The following is a 27,098-nucleotide window of genomic DNA, read 5'->3' as shown; positions in this document are numbered from 1 at the left end:
CGGGAGTGGTGTAAAATATGTAGTTAGAATGGACTCAGGTTGAATTTTCAAAAATTATTATAGGTTAAAATAGTAACTTTCTTAAATTGACTTCATCTATAAAATCGGTGAATCCACGTCCTACCTACCTAGCTTTCTTAAATACTTGTAAAACAATATTTTTATAGGAGTCGAAAGTTGATCTTTATAAATTAAAGTAATCATTTATTGATTACAGTCAACATCAACCAAAAGAAAAAAATGGATTCTCTTAAAATTGTACTTCAATAGTTAATGTTGATTTGTATATCAATTTTTGTAGTACGATTTGTCTTTCGCTTCAAAATAGGCCTCAGTTTAGAGAATTACTTCTTCATTGGCGCTGAATTTCTTTCCAGCGAGCATTCTTTTGTGGTCTGAGAACAGGAAAAAGTTGCTGGGGGCTAGATCTGGCGTATACGGTGGATGCAGAAGCAATTCGAAGCCCAATTCATGCAATTTTGCCATTGTTTTCATTGATTTGTGACACGGCGCATTGTCTTGATGAAACAGCACCTTTTTTTCTTCAAATGAGGCCGTTTTTAAACGATTTCATTCTTTAAACGACCCAATAACGCTAAATAATGATCGCTGTTGATGGTCTGGCCCTTTTGGAGGTAATCATTGAATATTATACCTTGTGCATCCCAGAATATTGATGCCATGCCAGCTGACTGTTGTGTTTTTCCTCGCTTTGGATTCGGTTCATCGTGTGCTGTCCACTCAGCTGACTGTCGACTCAAAAATTCAGGTTAATTGCACTGAAACAGTTTCAAACACTGCTCAGAATCATTAACACGTTGCTCTTGATCGTTTATGAGCTCGCACGACACCCACTTGATATGACGTACACGTTCAGATGATATCTTCACAATGTCTGCTATCTCGATCAACTTCACTTTACGGTAATTCAAAATTATTTTGTGAACTTTTTTGTTTGTTTCGTCGGTGACAGCCTGTTTTGGGCGCCCACTGCGGTCGCCGTCTTCGATGCTCATTTCATCACGTATAAACTTAGCACACCTATCAATGATGGTTGATTTTGATGTGCAGACCCCGGAAACTCTTCATTGAGCCAAGATTTTGCTTCACTGTATTTTTTCTCTTCAAAAAGCAATATTTTATCTGCACTCGAAATTCTTTTTTTATCCATCTTTTTTCAAACAACAAAAGTTGTTACACTCACAACGCAATATCTTACAAACTAATGGTTGGACTGCTGTCAAATTTTGACACGTATCGTTTGTAAAGTGAGTAAGTATCATATGGATTTAATACTAGCACCGCCATCTGTGCATCAGACCGGGGACTTTTCAATTGGCCTAATACAGTGATAGAAATTTCTATGACCTTTTTTCGACGACATGAATGCGTGTATAGCTAGTTATCTACTATTTCAGATTCATTTATTACCCCAACAACAATATTTATGAAACATGTAAAGGTGTCCACACATAATCCAGTTTGTCATCGAACAAAACCGGTGCTCGACGAACCCTATTTTCATTCGATAAATTCATCATTCAGCATTCTGTGGTTCGGACGCTTCAGCCGAATTATCGCCCGATCGAACAGCTCGCCTCCCCAGAAAAGTCATCAGTTCGCGGCAGCTTCAATTTTCGATTCCGTTCGCCCCTCCAGAAGCCCTCAAAACATCAAAACGTTTCACTCTGCCAATTTTGCTCCGGTTGAAAAGCCGCATTTCCCACATTATCGTCTTCCATTCAGACCCGGAGAACTTAAACAGAACGGTCCAAGTAAACGGCGCTGCCTCAGGCGTCGCGACGGCCCAATGGGTCTGGGACAAAACGAAGTACAAGAAGAATGGCGAGCGTTGAATTGGTGAAGTAATGATCGCGATTATAGCTTGGCCCTTTTCTGAAGTTTGGTTCGGCCGTTTTGGTCGTTACTCATTATTCACTTTCGATTAAGGCGGCGCTTTTGATCTCGACAAAAGGGCCTTCGATAAACGCCAAGATGAACGGTATGAACGAAATTTAGAAAGAATCGAGTAGCACTCGGTGTTTACTGACCCCCATATCACATTGATTTGTCAAGATATAATATGCCAATTTTAATTTTGGTCCAAACCGCAAACACTCTTATAATAACAGGCCAATTGAAAAGTCCTCGATCTACCATAGTAAAACGCATTCTTTTTTTTGGCAAAATTCGATTTTATTATTCAGCATAGTTGCCTTCGAGGGTGATGCAGCGATTATTGCGATCTTCCAACTTTTAGATTCCATTTTTGTAGTATGATTTGTTTTTCGCTCCAATATAGGCCTAAGTTCCGGCGATTACTTCTTCATTGGCGCTAAATTTCTTTCCAGCGAGCATTCTTTTGAGGTCTGAGAACAGGAAAAAGTCGCTGGGGGCCAGATTTGGCGAATAAGGTGGATGCAGATTCATTGATTTGTGACAAGGCACATTGCGTTGAGACCGTTTTTTGAAGATTTCATCCTCTAAATGATTCAGAAACGCAATTTGATTCGGTTCATCGTGTGCAGTCCACTCAGCTGACTGCCGATTGGACTCCGGAGTGGAATGATGGAGCCATGTTTCATCCCTTGTCACATATCGACGCAAAAATTTAGGTTTATTGCACTTAAACAGTTTGAAACACTGTTCAGAATCTTTAACAGGTTGTTGCTTTGATCGATTGTGAGCTCGCGCGGCACCCATTTTGCACACAGCTTTCTCATATACAAATGTTCGTGAATGATATGTTGTACACGTTCAGATGATATCTTCACAATGTCTGCTATCTCGATCAACTTCACTTTACGGTCATTCAAAATTATTTTGTGAACTTTTTTGATTTTTCGTGACAGCCTCTTTTGGAAGTCCACAGCGTTTAAACTAAGCATACCAATCAATAATGGTTGATTTTCCTAGTGCAAATCCCGGAAACTCTCCATCAAGCCAAGATTTTGCTTCAACTGTATTTTTTCCCTTCAAAAAGCAATATTTTATCGACACACGAAATTCTTTTTTTTCCCATCTTTTTTCAAATAACAAAAGTAGCTACACTCACAACGCAATATCTCACAAACTAATGGTCGGACTGCTGTTAAATTTTGACACTTATCGTTTGAAGGTTGGTCCTAACTAAAAATCATATGGATTCAATACTAGAACCGCCATCTGTGCATCAGATCGGGGACATTTCAATTGGCCTTATATGTAAAAAAAAATAAAAGGCAACTTTTCATATACATACACGCAAAATCTCAATCCGATAGGAGTTGTGATCATAGAAATATTGGGTATTTATTTTTCACTATTCTTTAAAAATTTCCTATGGTTCTGATGATGAAATCAGCTTGAAATTTTGCGCGTATCTTCATATTGTTTTTTCTGAATCTCAACTCCGTCTGCGATCGATATGAAATTCTGTACGAGACTTGAAATAGTCATTTCACATTCAAATTTGCAGTTTAATCCATACAAATGAGCACATATTAAACGCTAACTTGTAGGATTGGAAACTGTCGAACCGATTGGAAATTGCTCGTTTGCACCCAGTCTGAAAAAATGACATTCGCAGCTCCAAACCCGAGGCAATTTCTGGTTTTCACCCCGTCAGCTTTTTCCCGATCGCCTCGTAATCAAATCAGTCTCGAAAAACGCCGCTCTTTGTCGGTTCTTTTCAAACGTTTTCCACGCCGCCTAAATAGAAAATGATTAGAGATTGGATTATGACCAAACCGGCCGGAGTCTGTGAAAAGGTCAGGCAGTAATTGCGGATGGCGAAATGTTTCAGGCGCTTTAGCGAGATTGTTAACAGGTCCCTTTCTTTAGAATCCTGGACTGGCTGTCCATTCGTTTGTGAACAGTGGTAATTTTGCGGAAGGAAAGACGCAGCGATTTGAAATTATTATGACATGAAATTGTCATTCGAATGTGCTAAAATTCAGCAATTAACGTTGCGTCTATACAACTGTGTCATCTTCAGAGGAGAATGTGGCTGGCCCCAAACGATATATTTATTTATTTATTTTCACTGGAACACAAACAGGACAAAGTCCCAGAGGCAGTGTTCACTCAGTTACAAATAAAACCTTAATTATACATGTTATTTACCTATGAACTAAACAAACAAAAAAAATCACATATAAGATACAATATTCAAATTTATATATAATTATCCCGGAAAAACCGAAAACAAAAGTCGACGTTTCAGATGTTTTTCGAAAGTTGTCAGCGAACAGGAAAAGAAATCTACGTGTGGATAGACAACACCTGAGGTCGTTATCATTCTGACAAGTGAGGAATTTGCGGTATAGTTTTTTCTCCTAAGGGAGACCTGAAACATATTACCTGATCTGAGTCTTAAATCAGGAATCCTAAAGCGAATCTCCTCCAAAATACCAGGAGCAATGACCAAACCATTCAAGAGCTTGAACTTGAATGAAGCATCATTTATGAATCTAATATCGACTAGCTTGGGAATCTGAAAAATCCTACGAGCATACGTGTAGTCGTGATTTTCAATTACAATTTAATTTTTGTAGGCCAAAAACCGAATGAACCTATTCTGAACAGACTCCAAGCGTCGAACATAGCAGTCGTATCTCGGGTTCCATATGATCGATGCGAAGTTCAATCGTGAGCAGACAAATGCATGGTAGAGTGTTAAGATAGTCTCATTTTTTCTGGAAAGCCTTTTCATGCCTAAGAAAAAAGCCAAGCATTCTGGATATATATACTTTCTTCATTTGGGTGGGGATCGGGATAAGTGCCTGATCCCCATCACTTCTGTCTGAGTTAGTTTGGGTGCGATTGGTTGCTGATAAGGCGATATGATCGATTGGTATTTTTCTATTCTGTTACTGTTTGCTGTTATTCCAACATCGAAGACAATGATCTTTCTCCTCAAAATGTTTTCAGATATCTGCAACTTCCGGTTATACCAGGAACAAACAACAACTTCTTTATTTCGAATGAAAGACCTAGTATATTATTACACTATCAGATAGATTTTTTGATTACAACTTCAGTAATATGCCATATCCCATACCTTGGGTATAAACTCAAAAGTTCATGAGTTAAAGGGATTCTTATAAAAAAATAGTGGCAACGAGGAGTCATTTTCACTTAGATAATTCTGCAGAAATAGTTATTTGTTCATAAAACAAATGAAAAAAGGATAAGGACAGTCCCTCACAGATGTAGACGAAACGTTGACTTTGTCCAAATCGGTCCCATAATTTCAATGGTCCTAACCCTATCATTTGAACTTCATCATCTTTCCATATCCTAATCGAAGTTCCTGATTTGTTTCTACCGTTGCCTCGAATTTATGCATCGAAGAGCAGTTTAGAAACAGGTCTAGGTCAATAGGAAGCTCAGGATATAAACGATGGTTTCATAAGACTCTTATCTCAGTTGCACGAAGGCTTCACATGTAAAGCCCCTTCCCTAACAAGATTTCGGCATCAATTAATTCTGTATTTTCTGCTTCGATTCCCACGTTTCGGACAGTTCAGTGACTCTGTAGTGGGGTCGAATTGCCAAAATTTGCTATTGGTAGTTTTATGCATCAGTTCACTTGGGTGGATTATTGGGTATGAAAAGGTCAGAGATAATATGACTTCGGACTGGGTTTGGAATGATTGAAAGGATCTCTATAGGGTCATAAGAAAAATGAGCGAATTCCTCGTATCTGTCTGATTTTCAAACAAAAAAGATCGCAAAAATCTTTGAATATTAACATTAATTGTTTCGTCACAACTGTAACTTCTTCAGGTTAATTTTACTTATCGACTAATACTAAACAGAGCTCGTTATTTTCTTACTTTTTACCTTTTATTTATACATATTTGTTACTTCAACTTATACCTACAGGGTGGAGCACCTAACATTCGGCGATTGCTACGAAAGCAATTCGTACCAATTGCAAATTTGGATTAATCAGAAAGCACATGTCCGCAAAGAAGACGTCAGAAGTTGTCATGGTCACCGTGACTGCTGATCGATATGTGACAATGTTACAAAAATTCTTGCAGCCTAGATTGGAGGCTCTAGCTGAAGATGAGAACGAGGGTGATCTTTGGTTCCCACAGGAAGGAGGTACAGCTCCTACAGCTCGAGGCTTTCTGTCTGTTTGGAGAGAAATGTTCCTTCAGCGCTTGGTCTCCGTGAGAGGCATTTTGGGTAGCTTGCTGGCCCACCAGACCTGAGCATTCACAAACTTTCTTTTGGGGTACTTGAATGAAAAACATCGGCCTCAAACCCTTGAAGAGAAGAAAGAGAGGATCAAAGAAGAAAGTCATGCCACTCCCATCTCAGTGTGTCATATAAATGTAGGCTTGGTTAATCGATCGTCTAGAGGTATGATTCGATTACCTGGCCTTTCGTCTTCTTCTCCGTGACTTTGTTCGGGTTTGTAATAATTAAACTCTTTTTAATTATTCACACTTATACAGTACAAACACAGTTTATACGGTACTGAATTTCGTCTTTTGGTCGAGTGTTAATTACTCGAGTCGTCTTCGATATTTCACGTCTTTGTCTTATTACAAGTTTCGGTCGTCTCGACTTTGATTAGTTCGCGACTCGTATTAATCTAGTCCGCGAACCGTCTTTTCGTCTTACGTCTCAAGTTTCAACCGATAGAACTTACTCTTAGTTCGACTTAGACCGAACTTGAACTTTACTCGTCTTCGACTTAATTTGAACTAACTCTCGACTCGAACTTACTTCGTCCCCTGACCGCAACTTACCCCGTCCACTCTGAATATCCTTCCCTCCTTCCGGCTTGACCACACCCTTAGGGAAAGTACCATCCCCTAGTCCAATAAGAGTTTTACCGTACCGCCCACAAAGATCTTCGCGGATTCCTGGAAATCGAATATTCTCGAAAGAATAGAACCTGACACACAGATGTGACACATCTGGTACAACCATCTTGTTCTCGAACTTTTCCAACCCCAGTAAGTCTCTTAAGATTTACAACCGACATGACACATCTTCGACACTCCGAAGAATTACACATCCTTTTTACATTATATGTACAATAACAATTCGTTCCCTTTAAATTCATTGAAACTGTCATGCCCTCGACACTTGAAGAAACTAATAGGTCTCCAAGCATCCTGTTGACCATCTCAATTAACAACAACTGGATCCTACATAAATGTGCCAAACTTCTTTGAGCGCCTTCAACAGTGTATTGATTCTAACGGAGCTCATCTCAAAGACATAATTCTTATTTGATTTTATTTATTTTTATAACCCTTCTATATCAGAGAATGTTATGTGCCCCAACCTGCATTGTGTTTGTTCTCTGTAGCCTTGATGAAGTCCAAATATTTAGACTTGGCTGAGTCTGAACTGCTCGCCTGATTACAATGGTCCTAACACTGTCATTTGAATTTCAACATGAAAAGGAGATTTCTAAAGAAGCCGCATAATCTAATTCTACAAAAGAAAAACAACCCCATCCCTAAAGCAAGAAAGACACAGATGAAAACAACACGTCAATCTCCCACGCCGTCTTAACGTTAACACAATTTGCCGTTCCATCTCCAACCTTGCCTCCCGTGCATGCAAAACCTGCCCTAATTCACTTACATCTCAACTCTCTCGACGTTGATGCCCCAGGAGTCCGTAGCCTCGTCCAGTAGCGCCTTCATGTGCTGGGAGATGCTCTCGCGCTCGCTCAGGATCTCGTGGAGGGGTCGTTGTCCCATGATGTTCCTCAGGGTGGTTTGGGCGAGCAGACGCGTCGAGTGGTGGGCATTCTCGACGTTGGCGATCGAAACTGTCGCGTTCGACACCCTGTAGTAGACCACTGCGTCCACCGAGACGGTCACGCTGTCCTTCGTCAGCACCTGCGATGGAAAAAAAAAAAAGATTTATTTTTAGTTATATATGTCCTGTCGTCGTCTGGATTCTACAGCCCTGTTTCAATGACATATGTCAAACATAACTGTCATCTGAAACGTCATATGTTCAGTTGGAGGTTAGAAATTGAACAATATGGTTCATTTATCTACGACAGAACGTGTAAAATTGCAAAAACTCACTAAAAAAATAATGATTCTATAGTAAGTACGTTTCGTTCATTACGGGCATATTATTATTTCACTTGGTGAATAATTGTCCGATTTATAACTTTCATGGTGGTTTCCAAGCTATCCATTCAGTTTCAGATTCTTTTTTAGAATTTTTAGAATTTATAATTAATAATTTGTATTGCTCTTTCTCAAAGGAATATATATATGGTCGACATAATCGTGAATCTGAGCTTACAATTAATAAGACAGTGAAAAAATTCAAAAAGACTGGATCTTTTACTGATGTCTTAGGCTGATACAACATCAGCTAGATAAAACACTAACGGTGAATAGCGAATGTTTTGCTGTTTTTTGAGCTACAGTTGATACAGATAAATTTTATATTGATGACAAAAGATATCATAAAAACTCTGCCTCTTCATATCGCCCGAGAAAATATTGATGAATATTTCTTGTGTTTCGCAACGGTTTTCCACGCTTCAATTCATGCTACGCTACTGGAATTTTCAAAGACGCGGTAATTTGTCAATTCATCGTTTGCGATTGGTCAGGATGCGGATGCGCGTATCTAGGGAAACGAACAGAGAGACTTTTCTGAAAGATTTTGAATTATTATCGAGAACTGTTGTTTTAGATTTCAGCCATTACTAGTTTGATTTGAGATTTAGAATTTAATTTATTGACGAGAATTGTGTCGAGATTCTCGCACTTCCCATGGGATTGGTACAACAGAAACCTCTCTTGGGATTGAAAAATATCAAGAAGTACTTCTTGAGATAAAGAAGTTGGAATAGTACGTACGTTAAACCACTTTAGTTCCTGAAACTTAGAGAATACCTGCGTAATACCTGGAGTTATTACATCAACTTCGCGGAATGGGAACTGGAGTATTATAGCTTCCTGCTAAGATCTGGTCTTTAGAAGGCTGAAAATAATCTACAGAAGAGGTTCCATCCTAATAGCACAGTAATTCATCAAAAACTGATTTGAGTTAAGTTTTTATTTCAATATTATTTGTTTAGAGTAAAAAGGATCGATCTTTGTAGATTTTAATTTTATTAAATTTGTGGAAACCTGGGTGAGAGTTTTGTTGCCAAATAAGCCAAACCAACCCTAGAATTCAGTCTTTAGAGTCTCATGGGCAATTTTAACATTACAATTTCTTTTTCGAAAATGTTATCTCCCAGTTTTGATTGACGGCCACATCTTTGCGACTTGGCACTCAAGAATGTTTGGTATCTAGAGTCTGAAAGATTTTGGAACTGAATAAACAAACGAACAGTTGCGTAAAAGCTTCTACCTTGTGTCGGTAGTTCTGGGCACTCCCTGGAGTAAGAATTCCCAAATATCCCGCCTCATTTCAGTCATTTAATAATTTCCAACCGCAGTTTGCACTCTTCCACATATTTATATTTCATGATGTTTACACAAGCCCGCATACTTTCATCTCATACTACCCCCAACTTCCAATACCCAGCTTTCCAAGAAAATTACTTCTGCCGACTGTGTTGCATTTACATTTCAATTTCGAAAGCCAACGCGAAAAATAAAACATATTCAATATTTTCGCAGACGTGTATCATTTCAATCTCGGTATTCAGGGATGCCGACGGAAACTCCATTGCTTCCGTATATGCTGTGTTTTCAAATCATCTGCTTCGTTTGCCAGTCATATACTATTGGTTAGAAAAGCAGACGTATATATTCTGAACTGCGAGCATTGTTCTTCCTAATTCGAATGGACTTTTGAACCCTCAATAATGCATACGTTTGGTTTTGCTCGAATTGGGTTTGTTTATCCAGTAGAGGGGCTTTGTGTTAGGAGAACTATAATGAATTCAATGAAATGGCTTTCATTAAAAGGGCTAATAAGTTGTTGAGAAGTTGGAGGATAAAGGGTATTTTAAATGAGTAGGATCATTCGATGCTCGTCTTTGAAAAAAATGGTACAATGATATCTCCAAACAGGAATTTCAATTACATCGTTAGTATCCAGAGAATTGACTTTTCCATGTGAGTGGTTCTCAGGCCTGTCAGCCTTGGACATCTGCACATTATGTGTTTGGTTGTTTCTTATTCCTTTTCACAGAGCCTGCAGATCTCATCTGCTGAGTTACGAATATATCAGCAAATTCGATTATGTTCGTCTTTGTGATAACACGATAAATTTCGTTCCTGATTATTATTAGATAATGGTCTATTGTGCCCATCATCAGAGCTATTCCTGCCACTACATGATCTACAGCTAGCATTCCAGTTGCAGAGTTCTAATGAACTTCAGTATCTGGGATGGCTCCAAGCAGGCTACGTCTTCACTTCTACAAGTTTTGTGTCCCAAGCAGATTTTGCGTTGGCTGCGATGGACAAGCAATCCATCACCAGGTGATCCGGAGTTTCTTCCTCCTCCTCACACAATCTTCAATCGTCGTTTTCTGCTAGACTTATTCTCATGAGGTGCTTCTTGAGGCGACAATGCCCTGTAATGAATCCAGTGACGAGGTGTTGTATATTCTTGCTACGATCCTATTCAGATCTGGTAGTGTCAAAGTTTCGAAGAAACTTTTTGAAATGATCTAACCCAGGAAGCTTTCGACAGAGTGTTTCTCTTTCGGTTTTTCCTCTTCCTGAAACTCTTTTTGCAGATACATTTGCCTATACCACAGAAAGGCTCTGGGACAATGGTAGATGTTTGTGCTCCTTTACTGGCAAGTATGTTGGCCTCTTCATTTCCTCCATTTCCAGACTAAAAAGACCTTGTTATTCTTGACTATTTAATTGAGTTTCCTTCAGCACTCCAATACCATCTTAGAATCGATGATATGCGAGCTCCATAATTTGATTGCAGCCTGACTGTCACAATGTATCACTCATTTCTGATGCTTACTGTTCCTAATACTTAAATTACTTTTTCAACGCGATACATTACCAATTTGAATAATACATCCTATGCACGAAAAAAAATTCTCTCCCAACCCCACATCCGAACTTTTTCAGCCCGCTAATTCACTGATCTAAAATGCAAATAGCCCTATAAAAGTTCCATAGTCGCCATCATGAATATTTCAGCAGTGAGATAAACTTTTGGGGCACGGCAAAGTGTTAAATCTTCCTCAGGGCCCCATACCTCTATCGGGAATGTTAAACTTTCAAGGGTGGTTTCGACGCGGCCAAAAAAAAAAGACGTCGTACGTTGTAATCCTTCCGGGTTCCGGGCATCACTTCCGGTCTGGTCCGGTGGCCCTAAAATTGTTCCGAAATTTGATACTGACGCGCCAGACACCCGATCGCAAGCCTTTTAGAGATCGATGAAGTTGGCACGTAATTTGGGAAGTGGTTTTCTCGCAATTAACCTCCAAGAATGTTCCCGGTTTAGGAACTGTCGGGAGTTTAACATTGACGAAGTGGTGGAGACGTCTTGAACGTTTTGTGCGGTTAGGTTAGGCACTTAACTGGCTGGTTCGAGAATTGACAAGATTGGGAGTTACGAGGTACGGCAGATATATCGGACGTTAAAAAGAAAAACTATTCTAGTTGAATTATCCATAGGGTGTTTTTTCGAGGTATATAACTTTAAGTTGGCATTTATTCTCAGTTTGGTTTGGCAATTCATCATGAATAGACTCACGCCTGAACAACGCTTGCAAATAGTGCAATTTTATTTCGAAAATAATGGTTCTGTGCGGAATACGTATCGCGCACTACGTCCATTTTATTTTGTTTAACGATGAAGCGCACTTCTGGTTGAATGGCTACGTCAACAAACAAAACTGCCGCATTTGAAGTGAAGCTAATCCTGAAGTGTATGTCGAAACACCGTTACATCCAGAAAAACTGACTGTTTGGTGCGCTTTATGGGCTGGTGGAATCATTGGTCCGTACTTCTTCAAAAACGATGATGGCCAGAACGTTACAGTCAATGGTGATCGGTATAGAGCCATGATTACTAACTTTTTCATTCCTGAATGGAACAACCATGATGTCCAGGAGCTGTGGTTCCAACAAGACGGCGCAACATGTCACACAGCTCGTGCCACAATCGATTTATTGAAATACACGTTTGGTGACCGCCTAGTATCACGTTTTGGACCTGTGAACATTCGCCGTGTTATTGCTGATATACGTCCACAAATGTTGGAAAAAGTCATCGAAAATTGGACGTCCAGATTGGACTACATCCGAGCCAGCCGTGGCCAGAAATATGCCAGAAATCATATTTAAAATGTAATGCCACAAGATTATCTTGCGGATAAATAAAATTCATGTCATTCGAATAATCCATCGTTGTTTTATTTCAATCTAAAGTTCTATAGCTCTAAAAATAACACCCTTTACATTTCATGGGAAAAATCAAAACGTTTATTAGGTATATATTTTTGTAATGTGAAAAATGCCTATTCTTCCTTAGTCCTTATAAACTATCGACTTCATGAGGAAAAATACCTTGATGTTATACCTAGCTCAATAAGACGACCCCCTTTTAAAAAATAGAGTCCGCTCATAGTTGCTATCAAAACAGTGTCGTTTTATTTCAACATGGTAGCACTAACAGCAACGGAGATAATGACCAAAGTTGAAATCACTCAAATTTCAATTTAGTCCTCCATTTCCAGAATGAAATAATATAAAGAAGTGCAGTTAACGGCATTATAAGTTTTTCAAAAAAAAATAACAGCAATGTGTTGTTCATTCTCCTCTATCTATTAGAAATCCATTAACAGTGTTCTCCCAATTGCAAGAGAAAATTCCACTTCCGAACATAAATTAATTTCGAATTGAAAAATGATTATTCGCAAATCGAAAATTAATTCGGAACGAAATGATTGAAAATTGAAGGAGAAAAAGACGGATATATGCCTATACCCAACAAAGATAGAACTTACACATATTTCATAAAGTACCTAAATATAGAAACCTCCATTTTAGCTGTCTGTCAAAAGTGATGAAAAAGGACTAAAACTGAGAAAAGATATACATATGAGAGCGAAACATATCACGGGCTTTCAGGATTCTATCAAGCGAGGAATTAGAGGCGTAGTTTTTCTGCTCCCAGCAAATTGAAACTTATCGGTGAATCTTAATCTTGGATCAGGAACCCTGAAAAATATTATCCCCTAAATAACAAATGATTGCAACCAGTTGGATATATTATTCTATAGTTTGTTTTACAATTACCTAGGAGATCGTCTTGGAAATCACTTCGTGAAGATTTAGAACTAGTGTATCCAGATTTGTGCTTTCAAGGTTGAACATTTGCAAAGTATTCTTCAGCTATTTCTAGTCTCAGAGTCTCAGTGGTGAGATTCTACTAATTTATTATCGATTGATACGTTAATAGTCGCTACCTCACCATGCAATTAGGATTATCGATTGTTTACGTTGATTTGTTATCGATTATTATTACCGTAACAATCCATAATAAATTAGTAGAATCATCGATTGATACGCTGATAATCGGTACTATATTCACGTATCAATCGATAATTCTACTAATTTATTATCGATTGTTACGTTAACTAGTATCGGTATCAAATCAATGTATCAATCGATAATCCTATTTCTATGATGAGGTACCCATTAGTTTACGTATCAATCGATAACGTAACGTAACGTTACAATCGATAATAAATTGGTAGAATTATCGATACATAATCAATTGAACATCGGTTATATAGATACAACGGTGAGTTACCGATTATTAACGTATCAATAGAGAATAAATTAGTAGGATTATCGATTGATAACTAATAATCGGTACCCCTTCCTTTCCCCCACCATAGTAAATATGGTGAGAAACCGATTCATCAACGTATCAATCGATAATAAATTAGTAGGATCCCTGCACAGATTCAAAATACATGAATTATTCCAGATGGCCAATCAATGCATAATCAAGGATAGCTATCGCCATCATCCGGCCTCCAAACCCATATCACATTCGATTAGTCGGTAATCAACTACGATGCTTCAATAAACGAATATTTCATTCAGCTATCCAACCTTCCAAATCCCAAATACACCACATCTTCATCCCCCATCACCTCCGGACAAAAACTAAACACAGATCACTCATTTATCATCGGGCTCAGGACCACCACAACGGCCATTCTGATGTTATCCGCAAGAACCCTCATCTCAGACTCAAAATCCTCAACAATGGGAGATCTACACTATCTCGGACGTTCCGGAGCAACGATACAGGATAACATGAAACGAACATCCCGAACGTAACCCCTCCGGGAACCCCAGACGTGTCAATCAGAACTATCTCGGTTAGATAGTGGGCTATGCACAAATCGCCCGAACGGGAGGGAATTCGGCTGAACGGGCTTGCTGAAAATTTCCCCGGATATCCGAGACCTCGTCCCCATTGAACTTACATCGGTAGCGTCTTGAAGGGTGTGTGTGTCAGTTTAAGAGGGTTGAGGGGGGAGGTAGTATAGGGTTCCTCACGTAACTCAGGTCATGAATATTACATGCACGCTGCACGTCGAAGCCAGTTTGGAGGTGAAATAGTGTGCTGGTTCTGGCTGCATGAGAGTGAATAAATGGGATTTATTGGTGTTTGAATATGTACATGCACAGGTTGGGCAAGATTGGTGATAGATGTACCTCGAACCTTACGGTGTCAGAAGGATAGCACATTCGTTTTATATTTACAAAGCCGGATACAGAATGACATCGCGTGAAAAAGAAAATGTCAACTATCACTCATGGTCTTCCTCAGGGATCGATTCTGGGGTCTCTTCTATTTGATATTTATATTAACGACCTCCCCAAGGCAATTGACTGTCACATTTTAGATGTGACAACCCAAGCTGCAAAAGATCCCAATATGTACAACTTATTTACTACCTAAATCAGAGGATAATAACAAGCAAGCACTTGGTTCAACTCAAACAAATAATGTCTCAAAAACGAAAAACCTAAAACTGTATAACTTTCACATCTTCAACTGGGACACCTGCGAGTGGAGCAATCTTCTTAGGCAATAAATTTTAAACTAGACATTGAAATCAATCGCCAAACAGCTATTCTAACCTACTATGCAGTATTCAACTCTCACTTGATCTACGGCCTACAAATATGGATTACTTCAAGTCATATACAAGAAATATTAGTAGCCCATCAAGAAGCTGTTAGACCAACAGGTGTTAGAACTTTTTATAAGCCAATTGTCACTAATAGCAGACCAGTAGTGTACTCTGATGTTTTTTCAATGGGTTTCCTTGCTGAGCTATAACATAAAGTTGTTGCAAGTTTGCAGACTCTGGAAATCAGTCTTTGAAAGAGGTGAATAATACTTTGTAAATTTTCAGACCTGGTCAACCTAAGAAGCACATATTTGCACAAACTTCAGCAGAATATTCACGAAGTGATATCCAAGATGATCTTTTTGGGAATTGTGAAGCGGGGTATAAAATGACAGATCCAACTGGTAGCAATCATTTGTCATTTAGGAGATGGTCTCTATCTTTCAGGGTTTCTGATACAAGATTAAGATTTCATTTTGCTTAGAAAGGAAAAACTACACCTCTAATTCCCCACTAAATAGAATCTTGAAAGCTTGTAATATGTTGTGGCTCGAATGAATTTCTAATAGATAGAGGAGAATGAATAACACATATAGCTGTTTTTTTTTAAAGGACTCCTGTCGAGCCATGAATGCATCCTCACCATAGAATGTACGCAGATTTTTACTACTCTGATAACCTCAAGGAGTACAGTATGAGTTTCAAACGCCAGATGTCGACATCTGGCTTATAGTCTCAATGCTACTGATGGCGTTCATTCAAATTCGTTTTTCCTTGAAGCGTTAGTTCTTCGTGAGAATCAGACTAATAGTTTGACACCAATATCGTCTGAAATTCAAAAGTATGAACCTCATGAGGAAATCATATAATGGCTTGTTCAAAAAACCTTTATTCGATGTATCTACAAACAACAATATTGTACTCACCTCTTGTGGAGGAATATCGTAGGTTCTTGTTCTTAGATCAACTCTTGCATAGGCGTCAATGCAAGGTAGAATGAAGAATATACCTGCAAAAAAACGGAAGTATTTCAGTCATCTAAGTTTCTGAAAATCACAGGTTATTAGTGCTGATGTTCTTTACTGAATTTTCTAAAATATCCTATATTTACTCTTTGCTCCATATCATAGAAATAACCATTGTCAAACTAAACGATCTTTTGTCAACTTGGACCAATATTTCTATGAACCAAGAACTTTCACTTTAATTTCAAATTTTTTCGACATAGAGCGAGATTGAGAAAACAAAAAACTCTCGTTCCTAATTAAGAGTTTTCCTCCGTCTATTCCACATATACGTATCCAACAGAAGCCCACGTAATGTGAAAGAAGACGTACGAAACCCAATTAAACTTTTTTCCTCATCAAGTGCATCATGGCTGGCTAACATTGCGCCCTTTTCTTCTTTTTCTAATGCTACCGTCTTCGTGATTAAATTATTTTCCAGAAGACTCGCCGTCGAGTATCTATAAAAGCAATCTTTTTTCCACCTTATTGCCTCTTGAGAGAGGTTATTTTGATAAATTACCCCTACAGCATTATTTACTTCTTAGATACAGTTTTGCTTTCGCTGGAGAGCCAGGAGAATATTGAATGGCACTCTTCAGGACTGTGTCTCAGAGAAAAAGTTTTTCATGTTGGTTTTGATTGAAAGAGTTCAAACGCTTGATGGGTGGAGTTGAAAACCTTGAAGGTTTCGCAGAGGCGGGTTCCAATTCTTATTTTATTGGCGTTAGTTGGAAGGAATTTCATGAAGGATTATTTATTGAAAATTTTCCCACAAAGCACAAACAATTTGTGATTAAATGCTGGGAATTTTTTGAAGTTTCTCCACGAAGAATGCACTTCTTATGGCTCATAGTGAATCAACGTTTCATATTAACTCAGAATATATTGAAATAAATAAAGGGTGCTTTTTTTAGAGCTATAGAACTTTAAATTGCAATAAAACTACGATGGATTGTTCGATTGGCATGAATTTTATTGATCCGCAAGATAATCTTGTGGCATTACATTTTGAATATGATTTCTGGCATATGACCGCCACGGCTGGCTCGGATGTAGTCCAATCTGGACGCCCAATTTTCGATGACTTTTCCCAACATTTGTGGCCGTATATCGGCAATAACACAGCGAATGTTGTCTTCCAAATGGTCGAGGGTTTGTGGCTTATCCGCATAGACCAATGACTTTACATAGCCCGACAGAAAGTAATCTAGCGGTGTTAAATCACAAGATCTTGGAGACCAATTCACAGGTCCAAAACGTGAAATTAGGCGGTCACCAAACGTGTCTTTCAATAAATCGATTGTGGCATGAGCTGTGTGACATGTTGCGCCGTCTTGTTGGAACCAAAGCTGCTGGACATCATGGTTGTTCAATTCAGGAATGAAAAAGTTAGTAATCATGGCTCTATACCGATCACCATTGACTGTAACGTTCTGACCATCATCGTTTTTGAAGAAGTACGGACCAATGATTCCACCAGCCCATAAAGCGCACCAAACAATCAGTTTTTCTGGATGTAACGGTGTTTCGACATACACTTGAGGATTAGCTTCACTCCAAATGCAGCAGTTTTGTTTGTTGACGTAGCCATTCAACCAGAAGTGCGCTTCATCGCTAAACCAAATAAAATGGACGTAGTGCGCGATACGTATTCCGCACAGAACCATTATTTTCGAAATGAAATTGCACTATTTGCAAGCGTTGTTCAGGCGTGAATCTATTCATGATGAATTGCCAAACCAAACTGAGAATAGATCATTTGACAGCTGTTGAATCGGTAGTCATCTTGAACAGTAATGCCAACTTAAAGTTATATACCTCGAAAAAAACACCCCTTATATTTCATTCAATATAATTTATATTCATAATGATATAGTAAAATTGTGTATTTGAAAAATGGAGTTGAAAATATCAAAATTCAAACATTCAAACCACATTTTCCGGATGACTTTTCGATTCAGAATGAATTATTTCGCCTAAAATTCGGATTGAAACTATCTTTTCCTCCCAATGTTGTCTAAGACGGAAACGGAAAGCATTCTGAAACCGCGAGCAAACAGCCAAATAATTGAGGAGGTTGTTGAGTAACCCTATTATGTATCTTGCGTTGAGAAGAATCCAATATAGGCAGAACAGGAGATGGAATCCACTCTGTCCACCGAGGCGTATTTGTACAAGGAAGAGAGTCAATAAGGGTGAAAAAATGTTGATGGAAATTGGACCTGAGAAGCAATTCCAGAGATTAATCGAACTATAAGAGAATACATGTGGCAAATTTACCTCGGAAATGGATCTTTTCTGGTCGAGTCGTTGAACATATTTCATGGTAGTTCCAATAAAATTATTTGAAGTCAACTGCTATTGCTCTTGTGTTTCGTAATTATAATTTAATCTAAAGGGTGTTTTTTTCAGAGCTATAGAACTTAAAATTGCAATAAAACAACGATGGATTATTCGATTGATATGAATTTTATTTATACGCAAGATAATCTTGTGGCATTATATTTTAAATATGATTTCTGGCATATGACCGCCACGGCTGGCTCGGATGGAGTCCAATCTGGACGTTCGATTTTTGATGACTTTTTCCAACATTTGTGGCCGTATATCGGCAATAACACGGCGAATGTTGTCTTCCAAATGGTCAAGGGTTTGTGGCTTATCCGCATAGACCAATGACTTTACATAGCCCCACAGAAAGTAGTCTAGCGGTGTTTAATCACAAGATCTTGGAGGCCAATTCACAGGTCCAAAACGTGAAATTAGGCTGTCACCAAACGTGTCTTTCAATAAATCGATTGTGGCACGAGCTGTGTGACATGTTTCGCCGTCTTGTTGGAACCACAGCTCCTGGACATCATGGTTGTTCAATTCAGGAATGAAAAAGTTAGTAATCATGGCTCTATACCGATCACCATTGACTGTAACGTTCTGGTCATCATCGTTTTTGAAGAAGTACGGACCAATGATTCCACCAGCCCATAAAGCGCACCAAACAGTCAGTTTTTCTGGATGTAACGGTGTTTCGACAAACACTTGAGGATTAGCTTCACTCCAAATGCGTCATTTTTGTTTGTTGACGTAGCCATTCAACCAGAAGTCCGTTTCATCGCTAAACAAAATAAAATGGACGTAGTGCGCGATACGTATTCCGCACAGAACCATTATTTTCGAAATAAAATTGCACTATTTGCAAGCGTTGTTCAGGCGTGAGTCTATTCTTGATGAATTGCCAAACCAAACTGAGAATAAATCACTTTACAGCTGTTAAATCGGTCGCCATCCTGAACAGTAATGCCAACTTAAAGTTATATACTTCGAAAAAACCACCCGTTATATGCGTCATCTTTTTTTGATGACAAAGACTTGCGTCATCTTATTTAGAACTAAACCAAGCCTGAAAATTCCGACTCTCTTGTTTTACAATTCCAAACCTTTCCAGTTTCTAACATATTACCTCCCCACACACACATAACTCAAAAAAATAAAGCACCTTTCACTTTTCGAAATAAAATTCTACCCCTATCTCAACACTAAATTATTCCTCTACCAGGGAAGAGTATATACATCTTTCAACCTATCACACCTCCTCAGGGACAACTACGCACATCTCCACATCATCTTCAACATTAATAAATAACCAAAGTGGCCCGGGAAAAGGCCAAGCGAAGAGGACGAACAAAAATCCTCGCCAGGAAAATGAAAATTCCAGATATGCCCTCGAAGGACTTCATGGAAAAGTGTCACGTGCCGGGGAAATCGTAACTGGTGGCGGAGGGAAAACCAATTTCCTTTTTCAATCCACCTGTTACCTTGCCGTTGTACAGAACAACGTTTTTACACCGCCGCCTAATAAAAAGAGTAAAAAGTCAAGTGCGCGTTTCTCATTCTTGAAGAGGTATCCAGGAGATTACACATATTGGCTTTATTTCCGTGACTGGATGGCGGAATTTCAGATGGATTGGATTCCGATTTATTCAGTGCCCTTGGGAAGGCCTGTGAAGGGTGGATTGAATATGGGATTGGAGGCATATGTAGCCAGTCTATTATCTTGAATATAAATTATAGTTCAAGAGCTGACGGGGTAGTTGAGATGGATTCAGAATGGAGGATTCTCTACTCTTGAAAATGACGTTGATTTGATGTTGTCGTGTGTGGTGACCTTTGGCCTTGAGAACAATATTATCTATCTAAATTTCTGGTGTCTCTAGTTGGACAACTATCCGAGTTATTCCTGCACATAACTCGACAACGTTTTTCAAACAACCATTGAAACAGGGGAAGAATAGTCCTTTGAGTTGTTAAAGGATTTTTTTCATTTTGAAGTATATTCTTTTTTAGACTTTTTTCAAGATGCAATCACGTGGGTGTTCTTTTTCTTTGTAGTAATCTATAGTTAGAAGTGGTAAGTAAAGTTCGTAGTATATCTAAGAAGGTCAGGTTGTTATAACGAAACCACATTTTAAAACAACTTCCCTAAATGTATTTACTCCTCTGAAAAGAACAATAAAAGCAATCCTGCATCAGCTGAGCATGTTTCAAATACACTCCATCCATTTGATTTCAATATCCCATTAATTGAAATACTATATATAAATATAAACGATTAAAAAAAAACAATCACCACATAAGATGAAGTCAATTAAACAAGATGATTGTAATATTTGAAAAACGAAGGTCTCGATTCTACCAGAACTTCGTATATAACACGTTTTCTCAAATTAGGTTGTTAATGTGAACTTTCCTTTTTTTTCAACATCCCTAAAGAAATAGACAATAAATTTATCGAGATTAATAATAATGAATCATTGTGTGAAATAGGAACATACCTGGTCCCTTAGCTCCTCCAGACAGCAGACGTCCAAGGCGAAAAATAACAGCTCTTTCATATTCCTGAACCACCTGAAACAAAGAAAACACGAATTTTTAGGTACCTCATTTCCAATGCTTTGCTTGCACATTACTTTTTTCCATAAAAAACAGAGTTTCATAGATGCACCAAACTCTTTTTTATCCATTTTTTAAACAACAACACATGTAGCGTCACTTATCATTCAATATATCTCGATCTAGACCTGACTCTATATTCCAAAACATACAGAAACTTCTTACCTTGAAGCAGACCATCAGGGAAAAAGGCATTGTCAAACACACCAGGATCCATGATAGCACAACCAAGATTTTTCCACATGTTTCCGACTCTTCCACTACGTGCTCTGCTGGAACAAAGAATATTCACAAAAATAGGGGTTTCTTCGACAAGTTACAGATTAATAATGAAAGAGCAAACTAGGTTTCAATTTTGGGTTGAAATGTAAAAAAATCTCATGATCGTAAATCCGGAGGCCTTGGTGGCCACCGAATATTTTAATCATCTGAAATTTGAAGATTATCACAGATTACTCACAGTACCTAATAAAGAAGTTATAATAACTTTTAATTTCATGTCATTTTCCAGTTTTCTCTTATAGTTTGAAAAAAAACAGTTGAATTTTGAGGCTTCATTGTAGGCATCATTGAGAATTCTCAAAAGTCCAAAGTCTGTGCGAGTTGGGTGAACCATTATAAAACGTTACAGCAAAAGTTACCCACTCACACAAACTAGGGAATCGCATCAACTGAAGAACTGTCCCACAGGATTATACCGGAAAATAAACATGCTCACTTCCGAATTTCCCCTGTTAAACTAACTTTCCAACAAAAACCGCTTGCACAGTGATTTAACATGGATAGTAATACAGGCGGCTTGAGGTCCGACTTTTCGTATAAATGATTGTTTTCCCAAACTTTCGGAACGAACCGAACTGAACAAACTTTCCCTGTCCGAAATAATAAGTATACCTGTCGTGGAGGACCTAAATCCAATGTTGCCAACACGACGCGAGGCTTAGACTTCGGCAGATTTGATCAATGTGCAAAATAAGTTTGTGAGTTACAGGTTGGAGATCCTGGAGGAATGCCATCTGAGACACGAAGGACTGGGCTTGTCAAGTCTTCGATAGCATGAAAAGTGGCAGGAGTTGGAGGATTGAGATTGATTTCTGCAGTTGATAGCGAACAAATATTGAAAACAGTTATAAGAATCTCATGGAGAGCAAATCAGTTGCTGATGGCATATTTGAAAGATCAGAAACAATTCGTTGTAGAAGCTGAAGTAAGCTGCGAAATCCTGAAATTTGAATATCGTAAAGTAAAGAAAGGAGTACCGCAGGGGAGCTTGCTTGTTCATTGTGAAGGGTGTTTTTTTTAGAGCTATAGAACTTTAAATTGCAATAAAACAACGATGGATTATTCGATTGACATGAATTTCATTTATCCGCATGATAATCTTGTGGCATTACATTTTAAATATGATTTCTGGCATATGACCGTCACGGCTGGCTCGGATGTAGTCCAATCTTGACGTCCAATTTTCGATGACTTTTTCCAACATTTGTGGCCGTCTATCGGCAATAACACGGCGAATGTTGTCTTCCAAATGGTCAAGGGTTTGTGGCATATCCGCATAGACCAATGACTTTACATAGCCCCACAGAAAGTAGTCTAGCGGTGTTAAATCACAAGATCTTGAAAGTCAATTCACAGTTCCAAAACGTGAAATTAGGCAGTCTCCAAACGTGTCTTTCAATAAATCGATTGCGGCACGAGCTGTGTGACATGTTGAGCCGTCTCGTTGGAACCACAGCTCCTGGACATCATGGTTGTTCAATTCAGGAATGAAAAAGTTAGTAATCATGGTTCTATACCGATCACCATTGACTGTAACGTTCTGGCCATCATCGTTTTTGAAGAAGTACGGACCAATGATTCCACCAGCCCATGAAGCGCACCAAACAGTCAGTTTTTCTGGATGTAACGGTGTTTCGACATATAATTGAGGATAAGCTTCACTCCAAATGCGGCAGTTTTGTTTGTTGACGTAGCCATTCAACCAGAAGTGCGCTTCATTGCTAATGAACCATTATTTTCGAAATAAAATTGCACTATTTGCAAGCGTTGATCAGGCGTGAGTCTATTCATGATGAATTGTCAAACCCAACTGAGAATAAATCACTTGACAGCTGTTGATTCGGTCGCCATTCTGAACAGTAATGCCAACCTAAAGTTATATACCTCGAAAAAAACACCCTTTATATACAAATCGATTACCTGATGTTGTCAAAAGTTTTCTAAGAATAGTACAGATGACATCCTTAGTATTTCCAGAAAGCGATCCAGAACAATCAAAAGAAAATATAATACAAACATTGATAAGGCTGGATGAATAGGATAACAACTTATTATTGGATTTAAAAAATACCCAAATGTTACAATTTTCTTTGAATTTCAAACTATATATTTTACTAAGTGCAGAACACGCATATGATAAACAAATTGCATGGATCATCTTTACCACCTTTTTTAGTAACAACGGAATTGAATCATGAATAATTCATCTTAAACTAGACTCTTGTGAGATCCTGACACAGCCTTGTCTTAGCATTTGCGATATTGAATATTCATTGATGTAGCAGAAAAAATATAATGCAGTGAGAATATTAAATTCTCATCAAAGAAAATTGATAGGAAGTTTAATCGAAGGCAAGTGACTTCAGGAGGAAAATTCCGAACTGCTTATTCGACGCTCTAAAGACAAGTTTGGTCCAGATCTCCCAAACTATGAAACTTCCAGCCTCATTCACTACACGAAATTCGTATCTCTTTATTGCTCTATCGATCATCAACCCCTACCCGGATTCTACAAAGAAAAAGACACAGCAAGCTGTGACAAAATTCCCAGCCACCCATGTAATTATCAGAATTGTGAACTTTTCCATGAATTTCCATCTCCGACAGGAAATAGCAGGAAGTTGAATACATTAGGAATGGGAACCAGCTGGCTATGAATTTCGCATATTCGATCTAGATATAATGGTGCCGAGATACAGGCAGGCAGATAAATTATAATGCCTTCTGCAGATTTAGCCTTTCGTCATCTCTCGAATAGGGTTCAGCGGTTCAGTTGAATTCTCACGTTGGTAATCGTGTTTGGATTCTCTTTTTGTGTATTTAGAGAGCCTGCAACGCATTTGTGGAGAGGATGGTGTTATTTTCATAAAAACGGTATTATCTAGGTTGAAACATTGTCAAATGACGAATTCGCGAAATACAGTAACTTGGTTTTAGGATTTTTCGAGCGTTGTTTCGAGCTGCATATAGGAATATAAGAGATGTGCTATGTCATGATATCATTGTTGACGGTTTGTGTATCTAGATGAGAGGTTCTAATGATATAAACCTCTTAAAATAAGGCAGGAACATTCGAGTGGAGATTTTACATATACAACTTGAAATTGTCCATCTACATACAAACTTTGAACTTGATAGAATCCGTTAAGACTGACATATAGAGTTTCTCCGATATTATCCTTGAATTCCTTTGTTTCTAGTTATGCAATCAACACGAAACTTCAAATGAGACTCAAAATTGTTATTTTATATATAAATATGAAATTTTGTATTGATCGAATACCTAGTTTTCAAATTATCAGAAAAACAAAATTTTATATTTACGGAACCCTTAGCCAGATTTTGATCCTTATCGATTTCAACCGAGATCTGAATCCACCCTGAAAAGTTGAAGTTTCTAGGCTGTTATCACTAGGGATTCACGGCTTGGCTTGATTTTCAAGCTACTTGGCTTGAGCTTAAATTGATTTCAAGTCGAGTCCAAGTCAAGTAGTAGTTTTTCAATCTCAAGTCAGGTATTTATTTATCGAGTACTTGAATCTTATCAAGCTACTTGATTTTTAGCAGTTTTGAAATGGAAATATCAATTAAATCACTATAAATCATAACAAAATGAAAAATAATAAGAAAATAATATCGAGAAACCTCCTGACTTTGTTTGATTTCATAAGTTTCCATCCAGGATCTAAGACACATGAGGCATCTTATAGATTTGTCGCTCAAAACTATTGCGGGTTTTTGTAACAGTAAGAGCAGCTCTGGAAAATTGTCTTTCAACAGAAGCTGAAGATGCTGGCGTTGATAAAAAATCCTTGACCATTTTGGTCTAGTTTGGAAAGATATATCTGAACTACCAAAAGCTCCCAATATATTTCATAGAAATGTGAGAAAACTACTAATAAAGTCACACTGGCGAATACTTCAGTCTCTCGGCGCTCGAGGAATCCCTTTATTTAGCCTAAGCGTGCACGAGATTGCAGAAATATATGCCATGCGACGAGTGTATATCAAGCTCATGTAATATCAAGTAGCTTGATATCAAGTCCAGCAATAAATATCTAAAATCAAGTCAAGCCAAGCTCAAGTATGTAATTATTCACGAGCTTGACTTTCAAGTCAAGTATTTCGTTAAAATGTCAAGCTACTTGGCTTGATGAATCCCTAGTTATCAAACCACAGAATACTTTCATCATGATAAAATGATCTCATCACGAAACACTAAAAAGGCTAAAATTGAAGGAAATCCAACTTTTTTCACCTTTTCTTTAAATCTTTTTCAGAATCTTTGATTTGATAATGGCGAATATGCCGAAACATGTAACCGGATGATTTAATATACAAGGTTCCAACAACAGAAGTGTTTTATAGACTTTTCCTTCAATTTTATACTCAACACTTCAAAATGGGATTTTATGAGATTATACTAAAAAGGCTGACATTCATAACAAATCACCTACGCCCTTCACCTCTTAACAGGATATCAATCCTAATTCGATTAAAATCAACAACAAATCACCCTGGAATAATTTCATAGCTCTCCTCTCAGAAACATAAGGAGATTGATTTTCTCCAAACAAAACCTCTACCTATACCTCCCAAACCACTCCACAATCTCAATCAAATCAATAATTCGAGCACCCTCAATGGAAAACGTCTCATTAGCAACAAACATGTGTAAACCCTCAAACTCGCCCTTCTTCACCTCCGGCAAATCATTACCAGCTTGAATTTCGTTAATTAGTGATGAAACGCAATCAGAACCATCTCGCAAGAGCAGGCCTCCTTGAGGGCATAAGACCATCTGTTGAATATTTGACAAAGCCACCTGGAATTTCATCAGGAAGTTTCATTGTTTCGTTTGACTAGCCTGTCCCTTCAACTTGATTAGCTTGGCGGTTGCCTCGGCCTGCAGAGCCGAATGAGCCTTAATTGGCTGAAGTTTCTGGGCATGCATCAGGGTTGGGTTTATCTTCACCTTTGTTTTGCTTTCATCAAGAGCAATTTAGACGGGGATCGATCATGGCTGACCTTCAACGTTCAAGGGGTTGTTTGTAACCTTTCTTGGATGGCGTTCAAGGGGGTGCCGGAATAGCTTTTACCGATAAAATTGATATTTTTCCAAATTAATGAAAAAAGAGTTTTTAATGTCAGAAGTGAAGGTTTTTTTTTAGAGCTATAGAATTTTGAATGCAATAAAACAACGATGGATTATTCGATTGACATGAATTTCATTTATCCGCAAGATAATCTTGTGGCATCACATTTTAAATATGATTTCTGGCATATGACCGCCACGGCTGTCTCTTTGCAATAGGAAAGGTTTATGGGAATCAAATAGAGAGATGAATTTGGAATCCTCGTTAATCACACCTTTGTTCACTCAGATATCAGTTTTAAAGGCAAACAGTAATATCACAGTGGATAGCCAGGCTACGCTGAGAACCTTAGAAACATATAGCATACATCGACTAGCTAGAGGCAATAACGTATCTCTCCTATAAACGCCGGTTTACTAAGGCATCAAAAGCAATGAAAAAGCCAATTATAAGTAAAATACATCAAGGGTAATACAACGTGGAGATCTTGCAATGTAAAGATACTCATAAAACTATTTGAGCCGAATGAGCCTATTGGCAGATGTAATTTGCAAGACTTCAGAGCAGAGAAAGAAACAGCCAAGCACGTAGAGTGTAAATGTTGAGCAGCCTGGCCTAAGAACCATAAACCTGGGTGAGCCAGTTGTTCCTCATCATAAGATAGATGAAGCTCTTAATGATATCATCAAAATT

At 38.2% G+C, this 27,098-nt stretch overlaps 1 protein-coding gene across 6 annotated transcripts in view; it reads right to left on the bottom strand.

Annotated features, from left to right (window-relative positions):
• Positions 1 to 27,098, bottom strand: part of LOC123673064 (band 7 protein AGAP004871) — a 105,480-nt gene that overhangs the window by 35,803 nt on the left and 42,579 nt on the right. For 4 of the 6 annotated variants that reach the window (XM_045607479.1, XM_045607483.1, XM_045607482.1 and 1 more), the window contains 4 exons: positions 21,193 to 21,299; positions 20,910 to 20,982; positions 16,000 to 16,082; positions 7,597 to 7,856 (listed from right to left, as the gene is read on the bottom strand). In XM_045607479.1, the coding sequence (XP_045463435.1) occupies positions 7,597 to 7,856; positions 16,000 to 16,082; positions 20,910 to 20,982; positions 21,193 to 21,299 (523 nt within the window). The remainder of the gene's footprint in view (positions 1 to 7,596; positions 7,857 to 15,999; positions 16,083 to 20,909; positions 20,983 to 21,192; positions 21,300 to 27,098) is intronic. The other 2 variants (XM_045607481.1, XM_045607485.1) reach the window with 1 other exon arrangement.

This window comes from Harmonia axyridis, chromosome 2, assembly GCF_914767665.1.
Source record: "Harmonia axyridis chromosome 2, icHarAxyr1.1, whole genome shotgun sequence".
NCBI lineage: Eukaryota > Metazoa > Arthropoda > Insecta > Coleoptera > Coccinellidae > Harmonia > Harmonia axyridis.
This window is presented reverse-complemented; position numbering and strand designations above follow the sequence as displayed.